The sequence below is a fragment of the Suricata suricatta genome, chromosome 10 (genome assembly GCF_006229205.1).
Source record: "Suricata suricatta isolate VVHF042 chromosome 10, meerkat_22Aug2017_6uvM2_HiC, whole genome shotgun sequence".
NCBI classification, from domain to species: domain Eukaryota; kingdom Metazoa; phylum Chordata; class Mammalia; order Carnivora; family Herpestidae; genus Suricata; species Suricata suricatta.
In genome coordinates this window covers 97,057,263-97,076,833 of record NC_043709.1, presented here as the reverse complement: position 1 = coordinate 97,076,833, position 19,571 = coordinate 97,057,263, and the positions used below count along the sequence as shown (strand labels likewise).

The 19,571-nt window shown below is 39.4% G+C and overlaps 1 protein-coding gene across 1 annotated transcript in view; it reads left to right on the top strand.

Moving 5' to 3' along the window:
* Window positions 1–6,556, top strand: part of LOC115305323 (antigen WC1.1-like) — a 47,111-nt gene extending 40,555 nt beyond the window's left edge. Inside the window, exons 8-14 of the mRNA XM_029955557.1 lie at window positions 2,397–2,438; window positions 2,521–2,835; window positions 3,075–3,107; window positions 3,661–3,798; window positions 4,189–4,281; window positions 5,158–5,292; window positions 6,347–6,556. Coding sequence (XP_029811417.1) covers window positions 2,397–2,438; window positions 2,521–2,835; window positions 3,075–3,107; window positions 3,661–3,798; window positions 4,189–4,281; window positions 5,158–5,292; window positions 6,347–6,468 — 878 coding nt within the window. The 3' untranslated portion in view covers window positions 6,469–6,556. The remainder of the gene's footprint in view (window positions 1–2,396; window positions 2,439–2,520; window positions 2,836–3,074; window positions 3,108–3,660; window positions 3,799–4,188; window positions 4,282–5,157; window positions 5,293–6,346) is intronic.
* The last annotated feature ends 13,015 nt before the right edge of the window (window positions 6,557–19,571 follow it).

The window sequence follows — 19,571 nt, the reverse complement described above, 5'->3', positions numbered from 1 at the left end:
TATACAAGGAGCTCACTAAACTCCATACACGAAAAATGAATGATCCAGTGAAGAAATGGGCAGAAGACCTGAATAGACACTTCTCCAAAGAGGACATCCAGATGGCCAACAGGCACATGAAACGATGCTCAGTGTCACTCATCATCAGGGAAATTCAAATCAAAACCACACTGAGATGCCACCTCACACTGGTCAGAGTCGCTAAAATGAACAAATCAAAAGACTATAGATGCTGGCGAAGGTGTGGAGAGATGGGCACCCCCCCTACACTGTTGGTGGCAATGTAAACTGGTGCAGCCGCTCTGGAAAACAGTGTGGAGACTCCTCAAAAAACTACCCATAGAACTCCCCTATGACCCAGCAATAGCACTGCTAGGGATTTACCCAGGGGATACAGAAGTGCTGATGCATAGGAGCACATGTACCCCAGTGTTCATAGCGACACTTTCTACAATAGCCAAATCATGTCCATCAACTGATGAATGGATCCAGAAGATGTGGTGTATATATATACAATGGAGTACTATATGGCAATAAGAAAGAATGACATGGCCATTTGTAGGAAAGTGGATGGACCTTGAGGGTGTCATGCTAAGTGAAAGAAGTCAGGCAGAGAAGGATAGATACCATATGTTTGCATTCATAGGTCTAACAGGAGAGACCTGGCAGGGGACCATGGGGAGAGGAAGGGGGAAAGAGAGCAGGGAAGAGTGAGGGACACAGATCAAGGGAGACTACTGAATACTGAAGACGAACCATGGACTGAAGGGGGAGGGGGAGGTAGGGAGGGGGTGATGGTCATGGTGGGGGGCACTTGTGGGGAGAAGCACTGGGTGTTATATGGAAACCAATTTGACAATAAACTATTATGAAAAAAATAAAAGGACAGTCAGTAATCACTCACTGTTTTCACAGTTTTCTGTCTTTTACTGTTCTAAACTCATCCCAATTAAGTGGTAGCATCTGCCATTCCTCTGAATTGGTAAGGTAATGAAATGTAGCAAACTTTTCTGTCTTCATTACTCGTGATTTTTTGGTAGCATTCAACAGGCTAACTTCTCTTTCCTCCTCATTTTTTCCCCTCTCCTGACAGTTACTCTACCTCATTGACTGTTTTTCCTATTCTTCCTCGCTGTTCTTATGCTTACAGAGTTATAACCCCTGTGCTCAGCCTCTGGATCTTAGAGACTCTCAGGGCTCAGTATCAGACTCTATATTCTTCTTAACTATATTCCCTCCGTAAGGCCTGTGGCCCAAACAACATCTATGCACTAACAATTTTCAAATATATACCATCACAGCTGGTCTCTGTCCCTAATACAAACTCATATAGTCTTTGCTACCTGACATTTCCACTTGACTATCAGTGGGCTGCTCAAATTTTAGTCCAAAGCAGAATGTTTGATTCCACCTTCTCAACTCCTGTTCCTGATTTTTCCTCCCCACTGTATTCCCCATTTCAGTTACCATCACTACCATTACTCAGTTACTTAAGCTCAATATTTAGGAGTCAGCCTTCATTTCTCTACTTCCCTCACCCTCTACTTCCCATATAATAGCAAGTTCTGCTGGCTCGTCTGCAAATATATCCTCAATGCTTTTATTCCTTCCATTGTCACCATCATCTTAGTGCCTTATCATCTGTCAGAGAGAAGTTAAAAAAATTAGTTTGCATCTTTGTTTTTGCTTTTAAACCTCCAGGGGCTTCCTGTTGAACTTAAGATGAAACTCAGAGTTCCTATACTGATTGACAAAGCCATATATGATTTGTTTCCTACCCACCCCCTCAGTCTTTTTCTGGGAACACTCTTCCACCCAGTTGATACACATATTGATTCTCTTTGTGTCCATGAAATAAATAGCCAGGCCTGGGGGAAGTAAGGGAAGGCAGGCTGGCCATCCTTTAGTGCCTAAGTAATCTTTTACCAGGCAGATGGCCTTGTTCATCCTAAGACCTCACACCAGCTGTTCTATCTGCTTTGCTTGCTTGTCAACTTCTCATCACTCGGTTTTCACATTAAATGTCATTTCCTTGGTGAGGCATCCAATTCACAATTTAAATGCTTTTACCTCTCCCAAAATTCTTATGACATACTTCAGATAGTCTGTGTGTGTGTGTGTGTGTGTGTGTGTGTGTGTGCGCACATGTCTGCATTTTTATTTGTTGTGGAATGTGGAGAGTGATAAACAAGTAAACAGATAAAACAATTTCAGGTGGTGTTAAAGGCTAGGATTTAGTCAATGTCTCAGTTACTCAGCCCATTAGATTAATTACGAAGACTGTTATTTTCACTTGTCACTTGGACTGAACCCAGGGCTTCAGATAACCTTGTTTGGGGACAAGACCACCCCCAGCTGCCCCTGACCTCGCCCTTCCCCACTGTCTGCTTCTGCAGGAATGAGACCCAAGAGCTGTCCAGCAGCTGCCCCCTGCACAGGTACATCAGCCCCTCCTGCCTCCCCTGCTGGCTCCTTCCCTCCCACCAGGGGCAGTTACAGAAGGTGCTGCTGCCTTTTCAGACAAAGAGAAGCTCCGACTCAGAGGAGGAGACACTAAGTGCTCAGGGAGAGTGGAGATTTGGCATGATGGCTCCTGGGGCACCGTGTGTGATGACTCCTGGAACCTGGCAGAGGCCGAGGTGGTGTGTCAGCAGCTGGGCTGTGGCTCTGCCCTGGAAGCCCTGCAGAAGGCGGCATTTGGCCCGGGGAATGGGAGCATCTGGCTGGATGAGGTGAAGTGCAGAGGCACGGAGTCCTCCCTGTGGGATTGTGCCATAGATTCCTGGGGACAGAGCGACTGCAAGCACGAGGAGGATGCTGGAGTGAGGTGCTCTGGTGAGCAGTTCTGGTTGAGCTAGAACAGGGGTGGAGGACAATGGGGTGGGCCAGGGTAAGATGGGAAGTTTACTTTCTCAAAGTGTTGAGGTGCTGTAAGCCCTGGATCGAGGGGAGGGGGAGGACTCAACATTGACGTTGTGGTAACTGAGGAGTGATTTGGGGGCTCAGGTGAGGAAAATGGGCTGCCCTGCCCTCTGGCCAATCCCTGTACTGCAAACTTCTGTTTTTCCCTATAGGTGAAAGAACAGTATTGCTGTCTAATGTACCAGGTACAGTGCCACAATCTGTGGGCAGAGGGGGATAGTCAGATTCTTGGGACTTGTTCTCTGGAACCTGACAGAATTAGCCAACTCAGAAAAAGAAAGATCCTGAGGAGCCATTGGCTGGTGGGGAAGTCTTAGGGCGTTTTCCTTGGGGAAGCTTTCCTTTCATTGGCCCATTGTTTCTCTGGCCCTGGGGTCGAGGCAGGCTGGTTCCTGTGCTGCAGGGTCTAAGGATTTCCCATTTGTCAGTGATGCAAGATGCCTGTCCCAGGAGCTGTTTGATGCTCTGCTCTGGTGAAGCCCAAAGAAAGGGGGCTACATTTGTGTGGCTTGGCCCTCCGAGGCTGTTGCAGCAGGGTAGCCCTCTGATAATCCTAGCACTCCCTTGGATCTCACTGGAGTGGACTTGAATTTACCTCAGGATAAGGCTTGGAGTGCCCACCAGGGTCATGGTTAATCCTGTTAGGTCTGAGACTGGGACTTCCTCATCCTGTACCTCTGGAAATGCTCAAGGAGTTTCCTGGGGCCCCTGCTCTTCTATTGGTTTTATTTTCTTTAGAGACAAGACCAGGCTCAAATCCTGTCCGTGGCATCTTCTCTCTGTCTGAGATGCTCTGCTTCATCCTGGGGGCCCTTCTCTTCCTGACTGTCATCATCCTGGTAACTCAGCTGCCCAGATGGAGAGCAGGGAACAGAGGTAGGCTACAGGGGGTACTGGGTAACAATGGAAAGTGTGTGGAAGCAGGAGATGGGGCCAGGTGTGTGTGTGTGGGGGGACCCGTGTTTGAAAAATTCCATCTGCTCCACATTAAACTATAAGAGCTGTGTCTATGGGGCTTTTAGGGTTGGAGTATGGACACTCATAAGTCATGGCTTCTGTACGAGGCAGGAAAGAATAGGAGCTGAGCTGTAGACATAGGGTAGGCAAGGGAGAAGGTGCAGATGTGGTGCATGGGGTTTGAGACTATGAAGATACGCTGGCAGCCCTGAGGGCTTCTCCCTGTGTGAGCCCTGGGAAGACTGATTAGCTTATTGGTTCAGGGATGAACTCAGGTGCCAATCTCTCACTTGCTGCTGGTTTGCTCAGCCTTATCCGGTTTCGAAGATGCTCTCAATGAGGCTGTGTACGAGGAGATCGATTATCTTGCAACAATGAAGGAAGATCTACTGGGCAGCACGGGTGTGTATCCCCACCTTGCCCTCCTGGGACTTCTGGTTGTCAACTCCTCACTGTCTGCAGGCCATGTCCTCTCAGAATGTGCAGACCCCATATGTACCCCAGGCTCACAGAAGCAGTCCCTCCAAAGCCGCAGGATGGGCCCCTCCTGAGCCCCTGTGAGCTCTGAGCCTTCTCTTTAGGCTACAGGAGCCTTGCCTGCTCCAGCATTTCTTTTCAGCTTTACCACAGGTCCCAGGAGCATGAGAAAGCATGTTCTGTTTGTTTTGTGATGTTTTTCTCCACATCAGCATCACTGTCAGATGGCTCAGTGACTATTACAATGGGATGGTGAGGAGAACAGTGACTTTAAATCTGCTCTGGGTAGTAGGGGTAGATCTACCTTGGCTGAATATTAGGGGCAGGGGATTTTTCCCAACCTAGAGATGATATCCAAGAGTTCCTTTGACTGGGACTAGAGGGGTCTCTTCTCTCCTCCTTCTCTGGTTGCTCTGAACAGGCCTCATGTTGATGCCAGGATCTCTGTGTTCAGAACCATCCTCATTCAGTCATCCTCAATTAATACACATTGTTGTGAAAAATAACATCTGGAAAGTGTAGCTGACAAAATATTTTAGTAATGCACATTGGTGCAAAAGTTTCTCTGAAACATATAGTTTTAATAAGGATGTATTGAGATGTTTGGATCATTTTTCTGGTTTATGGACATATCAACATGAAATATAAGACCTTGGAGAAGACCTGTTACAACATGGAGTGGATAGTTAGTGCTTCTACTTAGCAGCCTTCAGAATCTCTGCAGCCAGATTTTATATATTTCCTATGTCAGCCCATTTACTGTGGCTTCATCTGACCCCCTTGTCTGCTCTTAAATCCTAGCTCAGGGGACTGACATACCTGCTGAGGATTATGATAATGCTGAAGAGGTACCAGTGCCTGAGTCTTCTCCTGCATCTTGGATGAGGGAGGGGAAAGTGTCCCCCAACGAGAATGGGATGAGGGCTTCTCAGACAGGTGAGTAGGGTTAGCTGATCTCCTGTAATCTTTTGTCTCTGTCCTGGAAAGGGTGAATTCGAGTTCCTCATTGCCCATCCTTCCTATAAACTCATATCCTTCAACCATCTTCCTTTCTTTAGTGCAGACATATTCCTTGGGAAGGGAGGAATCACTCTGCATTCTTGGTATCAGAGTCTCCAAAACTTCATCTTTGATGTGCTTGCATTAAGACTCAGAGGTTAATTTACCAAATACAAAAATAGAACAACTGTTTTAATAACATTTTTTGTGCTGCCTCATATGTGAAAGACAATTAGAAACACTGCAATATTGGAATTTGTGAGGCATTTTGATCATTTGAGATGCTCTGTAATCATATGTTAGTCCTAATATGTACAAAGTCTATGATATATGGTGGTCTTGAATATTAAAGCTGAGGTGGTGGATTATAAAGACTAAATTTGTGGGCAGTTATCTGTGGATAACTGGAGCCAATCTGCTCCATATATTTCAATGGTCAAATGAAGACATTCATTCTCCAGAGAAGAGTATTTTTCCATCTTAGGGCCAATGTGATTTGTGGGGAGGTGGCAATTATGAAAGGATCCTGTGATTGTTTCTGTGGGCATTTGGGGACACAAGAGCAGAGTTGGATATCCAGTGAGGACCTGAGATTTCTCCCAGGTCTCCTGTGCTTTTCCTTCTGAATTCAGACTTGTAAATTGTGAAAGGAGAAATTTTCATGTCCCTTCTTATGATTTTCACCATTCTTGGGCCATCCCTTTGCTGAGAAACATGTCTTCATAGAGCCCCTGTGTTGGCCATAGATCTGTGATAACAGCACTTCCCAGATAAGCTGAGGCCCCAGAAAATCACATGGACTGGATTCTGATAGGAGAATCTTGATATATCTTTGCTGTAACCAATAAAGTGTAAATTGTTTGAGTCTCCTTGAGCATTACTGGGTCTCCAGGGATGCTTTGTCACCAACATTTACTTGACTTGTTTCTACCATAGGGCAGCATCCTGTCCCTTTGTCAAGTACCAATCAAACTTCTCTTTACTGTTTCAGGTTCTTCTCTGCAGTTCTCTGGAGAGGTAGCTGATCTGAGGAAAGGAGAAGATAGTCCTTGGCTGCGTCAGGAGAAAGAAGGTGACCCTGGCTATGATGACGTTGAACTAAATGACCCTTGAACATCTACTATGGTTTTCTCCTGTTGTTGCATTAAAAATAAGATAAGGCCTCAGATATTCTAATTGCCTGTATTTCATTAGAGTAGTGCTGACCTATAATTGTATTAAATGGAAATTACTTAAAATGAAATATTCTGAATAAAGTACTTTTTGCTTTGTTGATAATTTATCAAGTTTCAAATTGATTCAGTTTCCCTCAAAGGAAATAACAAGATGAATAAACTGACCTGTTTTCTCACTTCCCCTATAGGCTATTCAAGGCATTACTTTGCCCAGGCTCCTGAATGTTCCAGGTCTCTCTTTCTTAGACAGGGTACTCTAAACTTGGTCCATACTCATACCCTCATTCTTAACAAGATGAACTCATGGGAAAAACCAGTCCTGAATATTCATGTATGCTCTTCTTTGAGATGTTGTATCATCTGTTTGTAAACAATTCCTAGGTACCAGACTTAGGTATGAATTTCAAAGTTGAGGGTGGGAGTTTGACTAGTGGGAGAGAATGGAAACTGTTTTCCTTATCTTGCCCAAATTTTCATGGGTCAGGTAAAAATCCAATCCTCCATTTCTGTCTCTTCTTATTTCATCTTTTATTCCCTAGGTTACTTTTTTCATTTATTAGTCAAGCCCATACAGATTCCTTCTCACTCGTCTCTCATGTCTAGTTGGTTTTTATCAAATCATGTTAAATTCAATTGTTCCACTCCATCACTTCTTATTTCTTCAGAACATTGTCATTTCCTGTCCGTCCAATTATTATAGAGCCTTCTGAGTGAATTCTATTGGCTCATATCTCTCTTTACTTCAAGTTGATAAAGGGCAAATTGGCACTGACCCACAGACCTGCATCCAAGTGGGACAAGAAGATCCAGAAGGAATATAGACAGAAAAATCAGGAACTATTGGCTACTTGGGTTTTATAGATGTGGATGAACAGGTCTGACATGACTGAACTATGAAAGGAAGAATTTCAGACCAGTGGGCTTTTTTTTTCTGAAAGCATATTGCTTTAAGATTGCTTTGATCTGGTAACTGTTTACAATGCAAATGTGATCCTGCTGTGATTCTTCAAGACAGAGCTATCCTGTAGCAGTAGCCAAGTAAAGATATATCTCCAAAACACGTCATCATATAGTGAATGTATGGAAGAGTTACTGATATATATACACATATACATATATATATGTATATATATTCAAGTGTGTGTGTGTGTGTATATATATATAATATACAGCTTCTCAATTATACTTCTTTAAAAAATTATTTTCATGGTGATCCTAGAGTTTACGATATACGAAGTCTACTTTCAAAGAATGTTATTCTTCCCCATGTAAAGTGCAAGTACCTAATACTGAATGTGCTGATTCTTCCCTCCCTTCCCCTGGAACACCACTGTCATTCATTTCACTTTTCCATACGCACTAATCACCCAATACAATGTTACTCTTATTACCTTAAATAAAAAGTTATCTTTTAAACCAATTCAGAATTTAAAAAACAAAATATTTTTATCTTATCTTCATTTATTTCTTCTCTGAGGCTTGTTTGGAGATCCAAGTTTCTGATGTAGCATTTTCCTTCTCCCTCAAGAACTTCTATCATCTCTTGCAGGGGCAAGCCTGCTAGAGAGGAAGTCCTCAGTTTTTGCTTGTCTGAGAATGTCTTAATTTTCCTTCAATTTTAAAAGACAATTTTAGTGGATATAAAGGTCTAGGTAGGTAACAGTTTTCTTTCATTGCTTTAAATATCTCACTCCATTATCCTCTTGCTTGCATGGCTTCTGAAGAGCAATAGAATTATTTCTTGTTCCCCTATAGATAAGGTGTTATGTTCCTCTGACTGCTTTCAAGATCTTCTCTTTGTCTTTGGTTTTCTATAGTTTTAATAGGCCATGCCAAGGTGTAACTTTGTTCTGTTGGTATACATTCTTCTTGCTGTTCTCTGAACTTCTTGGATCAGTGGTTTTAAGTAAAAAATTCCACACATATTACCATATAGTGCTATCCTTTAATTTGAAAAATATCCAAATTCAGATTCAGGTTGCAAACTGGCATTGGAGTACAGTCCCTCTCATGTTGATAATGTAAAACCAGATATAATAATTTGGAGGTTTATCACATACTTTCTAATGGCCAGATCCACAGTATTTTTCTCAGCTTTCATTCCTTTATAGTGTTTGACATTTAACTCTTGAAGTACTGAACTCACCTGGTTAATGTTGCATTTTTGTCCATGTTATTTTACAGGCATTTTAACTTCTCACTTCAGCTGAGTATCATCTACCTTTATTGCTGAAAATAGTTGACCTCTACCATGTGTGAACTTTCAAAGTCAAGATAGGCACATCTAATTCTATTGTGCTTCACTTATTGTGCTTTGCTTCTATTGCATTTTTTATAAGTTGTTTGTGAAACACTGCCTCAAGCAAGTCTATTGGAACCATTTTTCCAAGAGCATTTGCTCATTTCATGTCTCTCTGTTACATTTTCATAATTATCACAATATTTCAAACTTTTTCATTATTATGATATTTGTATGCAGTTCTATAATCAATGATCTTTGATATTACTATAATTTTTTCAGGGTGCTATGAAACATGCTCATATAAGGTGGTGAATTTAATAAACATGTGTGTTCTCACTACTCTGCCAAACAGCCATTCCCCCATCTCTTTCCCTCTCCTCAAGACTCCCTATTCCCTGAAAAACAACAACACTAAAATTGGGCCAACTAACAACCCTACAATGGCTACTAAGTGTTCAAGTAAAATGAAGAATTGCACATCTCTCACTTTAAATCAAAGCTAGGAATGATTAAGCTTAGTGAGGAAGACACGTTAAAAGGTGAGGTAGATCAATAGCTAGGCCTCTTGAGGCACAGGATTTGCCAAGCTGTGAATGCAAATGAAAAGTTCTTTAAATAAAAAATGTTACTTCAGTGAACACATGAATATTAAGAAAGTGAAACAGCCTTATTTCTAATATGTAGAAAGTGTTAGGGGTCTGGCTAGAAGATCAAACCAACCTGTAAGCCAGAGCCTAAAACAGAGACCCTACCTCTTTTCAACTCTATGAAGGCTGAGAGAGGTGAGGAAGCTTCAGAAGAAAAATATGAAGCTACCAAAGTTCATGGGGTTTAAGGAAAGGATTCATCTCCAAAACATCAAAGTGTGAGGTGATGCAGCAAGTGCCAATCTGGAAGCTGCAGCAATGTATACAGAGGATGTAGCTAAGATCATTAATGAAGATGGATACATTAAACAACAGATTTTCAGTGTATATGAAACAGGTTTATGGTGGAAGAAGATGCCATCTGGGACTTCCACAGCTGGAGAGGAGAAGTCAATTCCTGGCTTCAAAGCTTTAAAGGACAGGATGACTTTCATTAAGGGCTAATAAAGCTCTTAACCTTAATCTAAAGCCAATGCTCATTTACCATTCCAAACATCCTAGGGTCCTTATAAATTATACTAGTTTACTACTCTTCCTTATATAAATGGGACAACAGAACCTAGATGACAGCACATCTGTTTACAACATGGTTTACTAAATATCTTAAGCCAACTGTTGAGATCTACTGCTAAGAAAAAACTAATTACTTTCAGAAAACGACTGCTACTTGGCAATGCACTTAGTCACCCAAGAGCTCCAATGGAGATGTACAATGAGAGTAATATTCTTTTCATGCCTCCTAACACAACATTCATCTGCAGCCCATGAATCAAAAAATCATTTAAACTTTCAACTTTTATTATTTAAGAAACAAATATTTTAAAGCTATAGATGCCACAGACAGTGAAACCTTTGGTGGATCTGGGCATCGTGAATTGATATTCTTCTAGAAAGGATTCACCATTCTAGGTGCCATTAAGAACATTCATGAGTAATGGGAAGAGTTCAATACATCAACATGAAGAGGAACTCAGAAGTTGATTCCAACCCTCATAGATAACTTTGAAAGAATCAAGATTAAGGTGAAGGAAGTAACTGCAGATGTGGTGGAAACAGTTAAAAAACTAGACTTAGAAATGGAGCCTACAGATGTGACTGAATTGTTGCAACGTCATGATAAAAGTTGAACCGATGAAAAGTTGCTTCTTATAGTTGAGCAGAGAAAGTGGTTTCATCAGATGTTATCTATTCCTGGTGAAGATGCTGTGAGGACTGTTGAAATGACAACAAAGGATTTACATTATGACATAAATGTAGTTGATAATGCAGCAATAGGGTTTAAGAAGATTGATCCTAAAGGCGCCTGGGTAGTTCAGTACATTAAGCTTTGGACTCTTGATTCTGGCTTAAGTCATGATCTCATGATTCATGAGATCATGCCCTGCATTGATCATGCCCTGCACTGTCAGTGCAGAACCTTCCTGGGATTCTCTCTTCTTCTCTTTCTCTGACCCTTCCTCACCTTGAGCACTTTCTCTCTCTCTCTCTCTCTCTCTCTCTCTCTCTCTCTCTCTCTCAAAATAAATAAACACTTAAAAAGAAGAAGAAGAAAATTTGACCTTAATTTTAAAAAAGAAATTCCACTGTGGGTAAAACACTATTAAACAACATTGTATAATACAGAGAAATTGTTCAGGAAAGGAAGAGTCAATTGATGTAGCAAGCTGTATTGTCTTATTTTAAGAAATTTTCACAGCCACTCCAACCTTCAGTAACCACCACCCTGATCAATCAGCAGCCATCAACATCAAGGCAAGACCCTCCACCAGCAAAAAGATTACCACTCAATGAAACCTCAGATGAAGGTTAGCTTTTGTTAGTACTAAAGTATTTTTAATATGTACTTTTTAAAAGATATAATGCTATTGTACAGTTAATAGACTACAGTATAGGGTCAACATAATTTTTATATGCACTGGGAAACTAAAAAGTTCATTTCACTTACTTTATTGTGGAATTTGCTTTATTGTAACATGTACTTTATTGCAGTGGTCTGAAAGGGAATCCACAATATCTCCAAGGTATGCCTTCATAAAATATTATCACTTTTAAAATAAAAAATAGACTTAGATCTTATTAACTCTTGGACACTCCCTCATTTTAGTTCACTTCTCAAAGGCAAATGAATTTAGTTTTACTTTTACAATTAAGGTTTTTAAAAATTGCCCTACAATGCACTAACGATTTATTATGTTATCAATATAACCACACATTCTTCCAAGAGGTTTAATGAAACACTAAATTGCAAAGTAAGTATTAATCTTCAAAATACCCTTAAGAGATGGATAAAATTAAGTGAGAAAAAGATCTCTTTAAAGATTTAGATTCTTTAAAAAGATAAGGCAGACAATTCATTATTAAGAACAATACTTCTTACACATTATCACACAAGTTAAATCACCACATGAGTCCAGAAATTCTGGGAGCATCTTTGATGACTAATTTGACTCTCACTTCAACAAAGAATCATTTTTTCACTATTACTCTGTCCTAAAATCCCCCATCCCCACATACTTCCTTGAATCCACTACAATAGACTTGAAGTGTACACGTGATTTTTAGTCTGGTACTTCTTTTTTAACCTCGCCTAGCTATTTTATCTTCTCTTAGATAATAAATATCTATTTTTATTAGGCTCTAGCTCCTATGTTAATGATTTGACCACCCAAAGATTGACTGCATTTGACAGAAATGCTAGGAGCTAGACATAATGGGATGAACTATATTCTAATTTGGGTGATTTCTTTCACTTGGCACTACTCCTTTTTCCTCAAAAAATAGTACTCTCTGTGAGAATTATGGTACAGGTGAGTAGACTGGCAAGTTCATTCTCTAAAATTTATTATAAACCTAGGGAAAACTGACCCAAAAAAGGGGGAAGGAGGGTGAGGGGGAGGGAGGGAAATCAGTGTTGTGAAATCCAATCAAAGACATACAACAATCTGAGAAGCATTTATACATGAAAAACTGCTGAAATTCAGGCAAGAACAGTGAAAATCTCTGGCATTCTAGTTGATGGATGCTTTCATGCACCCCTCCCCAATCTTGGCCAGCCCAAGGCTGTGGTACTGATTGGATACAATTTTCCCGGGTGAAGCACTGTAGAAGCACAGCTGTGTCAGAGAAGTCCCAAGCTCTTCACTCACCCCTGGTCTACCATGAGGCTATAAACGTGATAGAAAGACCTGAAACGAACAAGCAGAAAATAAAACCCAGGGCATATTTGAAAACTGCCTAAACTGTTAATGTGTTCTACTAACACACAGATCCATTGTCCAGATAATGGAAATCTTACTGGCCAAAAGAAAATGAGACCTGAAGATAAAATTGTAGAAATCCACAGGAATAAAGGAAGAACATCAGAAATCGGAAAAAAAAATTTAAAACACTCTATAAGTATTTTTTCATGTCTTCTCTCTTTGTTTATGCTTATTTATTTTTGAGAGGCAGAGAAACTGAGTGCAAGTAGAGGAAGGGCAGAAATGGAGAGAGAAAGGGGGAGACACAGAATCCAAAGCAGGCTCCGGCACCAAGCTGTCAGCACAGAACCCAGTACGGGGCTCCAAACCTCAAACCATGAGATCATAATCTGAGCCAGAGTTAGATGCTTAACCAACTGAGCCACCCAGGCATTCCTACATTTCTTCTCTTAAATTTAAGAGGAAAAAAAGAATGTGTAAGCAATAATTATAAAACTATAATGCCAAGTTTATAACAGATACTGATGTAATATATATGACAGCAATATTATAAAAGAATGTGCTAGGAAAGGAACAGTTATATTAGAGTGAAATTTCTGTATTTTACTGGAGTTTAATATCTGAAGGAAATTATGATAAAATGCATATCATATTCAATGGAGTAACCAATAAAACATAGTTAAAATAATTTCAATGATATGCTTGAAAAGTGTCTATTTAACACACACACACAAAAGAGCAAGAGGAGGGAGAGAGAGTTGGGGAGAGAGAGGGATGCAGAACTTGAGGGACTATTGAAAGCTGAGGATGAACTGAGGGTTGGGGGGAGGGGGGAGGGGGGAAGACAGGGGGTGGTGATGGTGGAGGGCACTTGAGGGGAAGAGCACTGGGTGTTGTATGGAAAACAATTTGACAATAAAATATTATGGAAAAAAAAATAAATGTGAATTTTGAAGTCTTAAAAAAAAAAAAGAAAAAGCAGGGTAACATAAAAGAAAGACAAAAAACAAATAACAAAGTGGTGAGTATAAATCTAGACAAATCAATAATAACATTTAAATGTGAATAGTCTGGGGCACTTGGGTGGCTCAGTTGGTTGAGAGTCCAATTCCTGATTTCACTCAGATCATGATCTCACATTTTGTGAGATTGAGCCCTGTGTCACACTTTACACCGACAGAGCCCAGGATTGTCTCTCTCCTTCTCTTTTCCCCTCCCTCTCCTGATTGTGTGTTCTCACTCTCTGTCTCTCTCTCTCTCTCTGTCCCTCTCTCTCTCTGTCAAACTAAATAAATGTTAAAATAAAATAAAATTAAATAAAATAAATGTGAGTGTCTAAACATTTCAAAGACAAAAGCATAGGTATTTATACTGGATTACAAAAGCATTGCATTCTGCCTACAACAGATATACGTTGGATTCAACACACAAATAAGTTGAAATCCAATGGAAAAAAGTATAAACTATGCAAATAATAACAACAAGAACTATGGAGTGGCTAGAGTAATAGAAGACAAAGCATAATTTACAGCAAAAAAATATTAGAGACAATGAGGGACATTTCATAATGATATAAAAGTCCATACACCAGGAAAATATAACAATCCTAAGCATATATTCACCTAATAACAGAAACATAAATGCAGCAAAAACTGATAAATCAATTCAATAATTTTAGTTTGAGATTTCAATACCACTCTCTCAATCATTAATAAGACAACTAGTGAGAATATTATAGTTAAATAGAAAACTTGAACAACATTATTATTATTATCAATATTTTCATCCTACCTGAAGAATTCACCTTGCTCTAAACTGCATATGGATTCTTCTTTGGTATAAAACATGTTGGGTCATAAAACGTGTCAATTAATTTGAAATAATTTACATTATAAAAATTATGTTCTCCAGCCACAACAGAATTAAATTAGAAGTCAAAACACTGGTGAGGGTGTGAAAAAAGGGAACCTTCTTATACTGTTGGTGAGAGTGCAAACTGGTGCAGCCACACTGGAAAACAGTATGGAGGTTCCTCAAATAGTTAAAAATAGAAATACCCTATGGCCCAGCAATTGCACTACTAAGTACTCACACAATGAATACAAAAATACTGATTCAAATGGATACATCCACCCTTATGCTAATAGCAGCATTATCAACAATAGCCAAATCATGGAAAAGGCCCAAATGATGAATGAATGAGTAAAGGTGGTATAAACAATGGAATATTACTCAGCCATAAAAAGAATGAAATCTCGCTATTCTCAGTGGCGTGGATGAAGCTAGAGTGTATCATACAAGGTGAAAAAATTCACCAGAGAAAGATACAAACCATATGATTTCACTCCTTTTTGGAATTTAAGAAACAAAACAGATGAACATAGGAGGGAGAGAGAGAGAGAGAGAGAGAGAGAGAGAGAGAGAGAGAGAGAGAGAGAGAGAGAGAGGCAAACCAGAAAACAGACTCTTAACTATAGCGAACAAACTGAGGGTTACTGAAGGGGGGGTTGGATGGGGTGATGGGTTAAATGTATGATAGGTATTAAGGAGGGCACTTGTGATGAGCACTGAGTTTATATGTAAGTGATGAATCACTAAATTCTATACTTGAAACTAATATTACACTCTATGTTAACTAAATGCAATTTAAAATTTAAAAATATCACATAAATGATAGACAACTAAACATTTTCTGAAAGGAAAACCAATTATCAAATATTTTAATAATTTTTCTTACACATCTGCTATTTTAAAATGAATATTTGCTAGAATATTCTTTTATCATTAATCAAACATTATGCAATTGAAATGTCCACATCTTACATTCTGCAATAGACAAGGAGTACTCATATTTTGACTAGCTATAGTCAGGGTAGTAATGCTTATTTCATCTAAGAAAGATCATTTATTTATTTTTTAAAGTTAATTTATTGGGAGGGGCAGAGGAAGAGGAAGAGAGAGAGAATCCCTAGTGAGTTGAGGTGCTTGAACTCATGAACTGTGACATCACAACTTGAGCCAAAGTCAAGAGCTGGATGTTCAACCAACTGAGCCACCCAGGCACCCCTAAAGAAAAAAGGTTATTTATAAAACAGTAATGAGTAGATATCACTAGTTTCTTCTGAATATGGAAATAACATGGAATTCCTTGGACACACACTACGAGTCAGGGAATTGCTGTTCTTTCAGGGAACTGCATTTCTTTTTAAAGTGCTCTTAGGTAACAATATTAAGAGAATATGGAGCAAAAACAATACTCTTTGATTAAAAAGAATGTGTTACACTCATTGAAATGCACATTTAGATAGATGGTAAAATATATTAATCTAAAATAGTGACTGTATAACCTAAAATTAGAAATGGTTCTTAACACATGCAGACAAAAGTAGTCAAAGTTGAAAAGGCATTAGTATAGGAAAATTGATTTTTAAAGTTTAAATAATTCAGACCATTATTTTTACATTTGCATTCCAATAATGTAACAATTGGATTTTGATTTTTGTTTGTTTTTTTACCAAATATGGGAGGTGATTCTAGTGGTAAATAGCATAAGCGGGGTGCTTGGGTGGCTCAGATGGTTAAGTGTCCAACTTTGGCTCAAGTCATGATCTCATGGGTTCCAACCCTACATCAGGCTTTGTGGTGACAGCTCAGAGCCTGGACCCTGCTTCAGATTCCATGTCTCCTTCTCTCTCTGCCCCTCTCCTGGTCACACTGTCTCTCTCTCTCAAAAATAAACTAACATTAAAAAAATAGCATGAGCTCTGGAGAAGCCTATCTGAGTTTAACCAGCTTGGTGAATTGGAGAAACTTAAATATGCCTCAATTTCTTTCTCATTAACATTAAACGGTGATAACATTTGTTCCATCCATTCATGGTGAAGATGAAATATGTTCATATATGTAAAACACTTAGAGCAGTGCCAGAACACACAGTGAGTACTTAGTACAAGTAGCTATCAAATTTATACATCTAATATCTTAATCAGCTTGGGCTGCTGTGACAAAGTACCATAGACTAGGTGGGTTAAACAACAAATATTTATTTCTCAGTTTCAGTCTGGGAAGTTCAAGATCAAGGTGCTGGCAGATTTGGTGTCTAGTAATGGCCCTCTTCCTGGTTTATAGAGTCCTGTCTTCTCTTTAAATTCTCACATGGACTTTTCTCCATGCATGCATGATGTTAAAAAGATCTCCTGTCTCTTCTTTTACAAGGGCATTAATCCTATGATGAAGGCCCCACCTTCATGACACAATCTAACCTTACTACTTCCCAATGACTCTCCAAATACCATTACATTGTTAATTATGGCTTCAACATATGAATTTGGAGAGGATACATTCAGACTATAGCATATACATATGTGTATGTGTGTGAATATATATATATATATATACACATTATTCATAAGATACATAAAAATAAGAATGAAGAAAAATTCCTTTGGAGTAGAAAGTACTAGATCATTAATGTATATGTACTTAGCACAGTACCTGATGTAATCGTTAGTATTCAGTAAATTATTATTTTTATATATTCCTCAGAATCTGATTCAGTTCTGCTTTTAAATTTTAGTTTTAATTTTTTTGGGGGGTGCCTGGGTGGCTCAGACAGTTAAGTATCCAACTTCAACTCAGGTCATGATCTCACAGTTTGTGAGTTCAAGCCCTGCATCAGGCTCTGTGCTGACAGCTCAGAGCCTGAATCCTCCTTTTCTCTGCCTCTCCCCAGTTCATGTTCTGTCTCTTTCAAAAATAAACATTGAGGGGCGCCTGGGTGGCTCAGTCGGTTGAGTGTCTGACTTCGGCTCAGGTCAGATCTCACGTTTGTGGGTTCGAGCTATTTCCCAAGACGTCATGCACTTGTTCTCACTTCCCCAGGCTGTCGGAAAAGATCAGAAACTACATAACTCTGGTGAATATTGGGAATGCCAGAAGCCAGATTAGGGTCAAGTATAAGAATTGGGCCATTCCTGGGGTGCCTGGGTGGCTCAATCGGTTAAGCGTCCAGCTTCGGCTCAGGTCATGATCTCATGGTACGTGGGTTCGAGCCCCACGTCGGGCTCTGTGCTGACAGCTAGCTCAGAGCCTGGAGCCTGCTTCAGATTCTGTGTCTCCCTCTCTCTCTGCCCCTGCCCGCTCACGCTCTGTCTCTGTCTCAAAAATAAATAAAACATTAAAAAAAAAATTGAAAATTTTTTTTAATTTTTAAAAAACTTTAAAAAATTTAAAGTATTAAAATATTAGTTTAACTGATTTAACAATACTTGCATTTGTATCATCCTTTTAAAGTTTATAAAAGATGATGCTTACATATTTGACCAAGTATTTGACTTTTCACTAGATATAACCTAAGTTTCATAAAATGATTGAAACTACACACTTGTGTTAGAATAATTATACGTGCACAAGATAAATGTCATACATGTGGCATCTTCTATATAGGTCATTTCATTAATAATATGATTATAAGTAAAATTCAAAATCTTCAAAGTGCAAAAAATAGGTTATAAATATTTCATGACAGACTCAAGCTATTAAATCATACTTACAAACCATTCAAGCAATCCACAGGCCAGAGGTAATGACACTTGGCATAAAAGTGTCAAAAGATCCACCTGATATGGAATAAATAACCCCATTTTATTTAAGCAGGAGGTCAATGTTCAGCAAGTTTTTCTCCCTGGAAGGGTAATGATTTCAAAGTAATTACCCCTCAGCTTCGACCATGTGCTGTTTTAAATGCCTAGCCTTATCTAAGAGCTAGCCTCATATTTAAGGTAACTATACAACTAAGTTTGAGTGCTGGCAAGACAGGAAGGAATCATGAAACATAAACTGTAACTTAACCTGTGAAATGGATACTCTATAACATGTAATATGTAGTTTTGAAATATGAAAGCTTGGAAACTACTTATCTCCAATTAGCGAAAAGGTAAAAACAGCTTTCATTTTTCTCTAACCTACGAGAGAACTGAAAAAAAGCAACAACTACATTTTCCCCATATTACTCAACTTTTGACAATAATTTTTTGGTGTTTTCTTACTTTGTTGTCTCTTTCTGTAGCCTGAAACATATTGTTTAATCACTCTGAGTTTAGTCCTCAGTGTACCCATAAATAATGCAAACCTTTCACAAATTTCCTATGGTACTTATTAATTCTGTAAGACACTTCACCTGTGTGGCACCTGGGTGGCTCAGTCGGTTGAGCCTCCGACTTCCACTCAGGTCATGATCTCACGTTTAGTGGGTTCAAGCCCTGCGTAGGGCTCTGTACTGACCTCTAGCTCAGAGCCTGGAGCCTGCTTCTGATTCTTTGTCTTTTTCTCTCTCTGCCCCTCCCCTCTTCATGCTCTGTCTCTCTCTGTCTCTCAAAAATAAATAAAGGTAAAAAAGAATTAAAAAAATTTTTATGTCTTTTATTTATTTTTGAGAGACAGAGAGAGACAGTGCGAGCAGGGGAGAGTCAGACACAGAATATGAAGCAGGCTCCAGGCTCTGAGCTGTCAGCATAGAGCCTGATGCGGGGCTCAAACCCACAGACCATGAGATCAAGACCTGAGCCAAAGCCAGAAGCCCAACTGACTGAGCCACCCAGGTGCCTCAAAAAGAATTTTTTTTAAAAAAAGAAACTTCAGCTATTAGGTTGTGTCCAATTTTTTTTCAACCTACAGTCTGAAGGGTCCATCCATTTCAACAGTTAAAGTACGATTAGCCTCTCCACAGAGACACAAACATCTGACAGAAACTTTTTTTTTTCTACAACTGAAGGAACACCCTCATCCCCCATCCCCCACACTTTTGTTTTTCTTTTTGCTGGATTTGTTTACAGTTTTATTGAGGTACAATTTACATTAGATAAAATTCATCTATTATAAGTATATAAATTGATGGATCTGGAGACTTGTACAGTTATGTAACCATCACTACCACCAAGATACAGGACAGTTC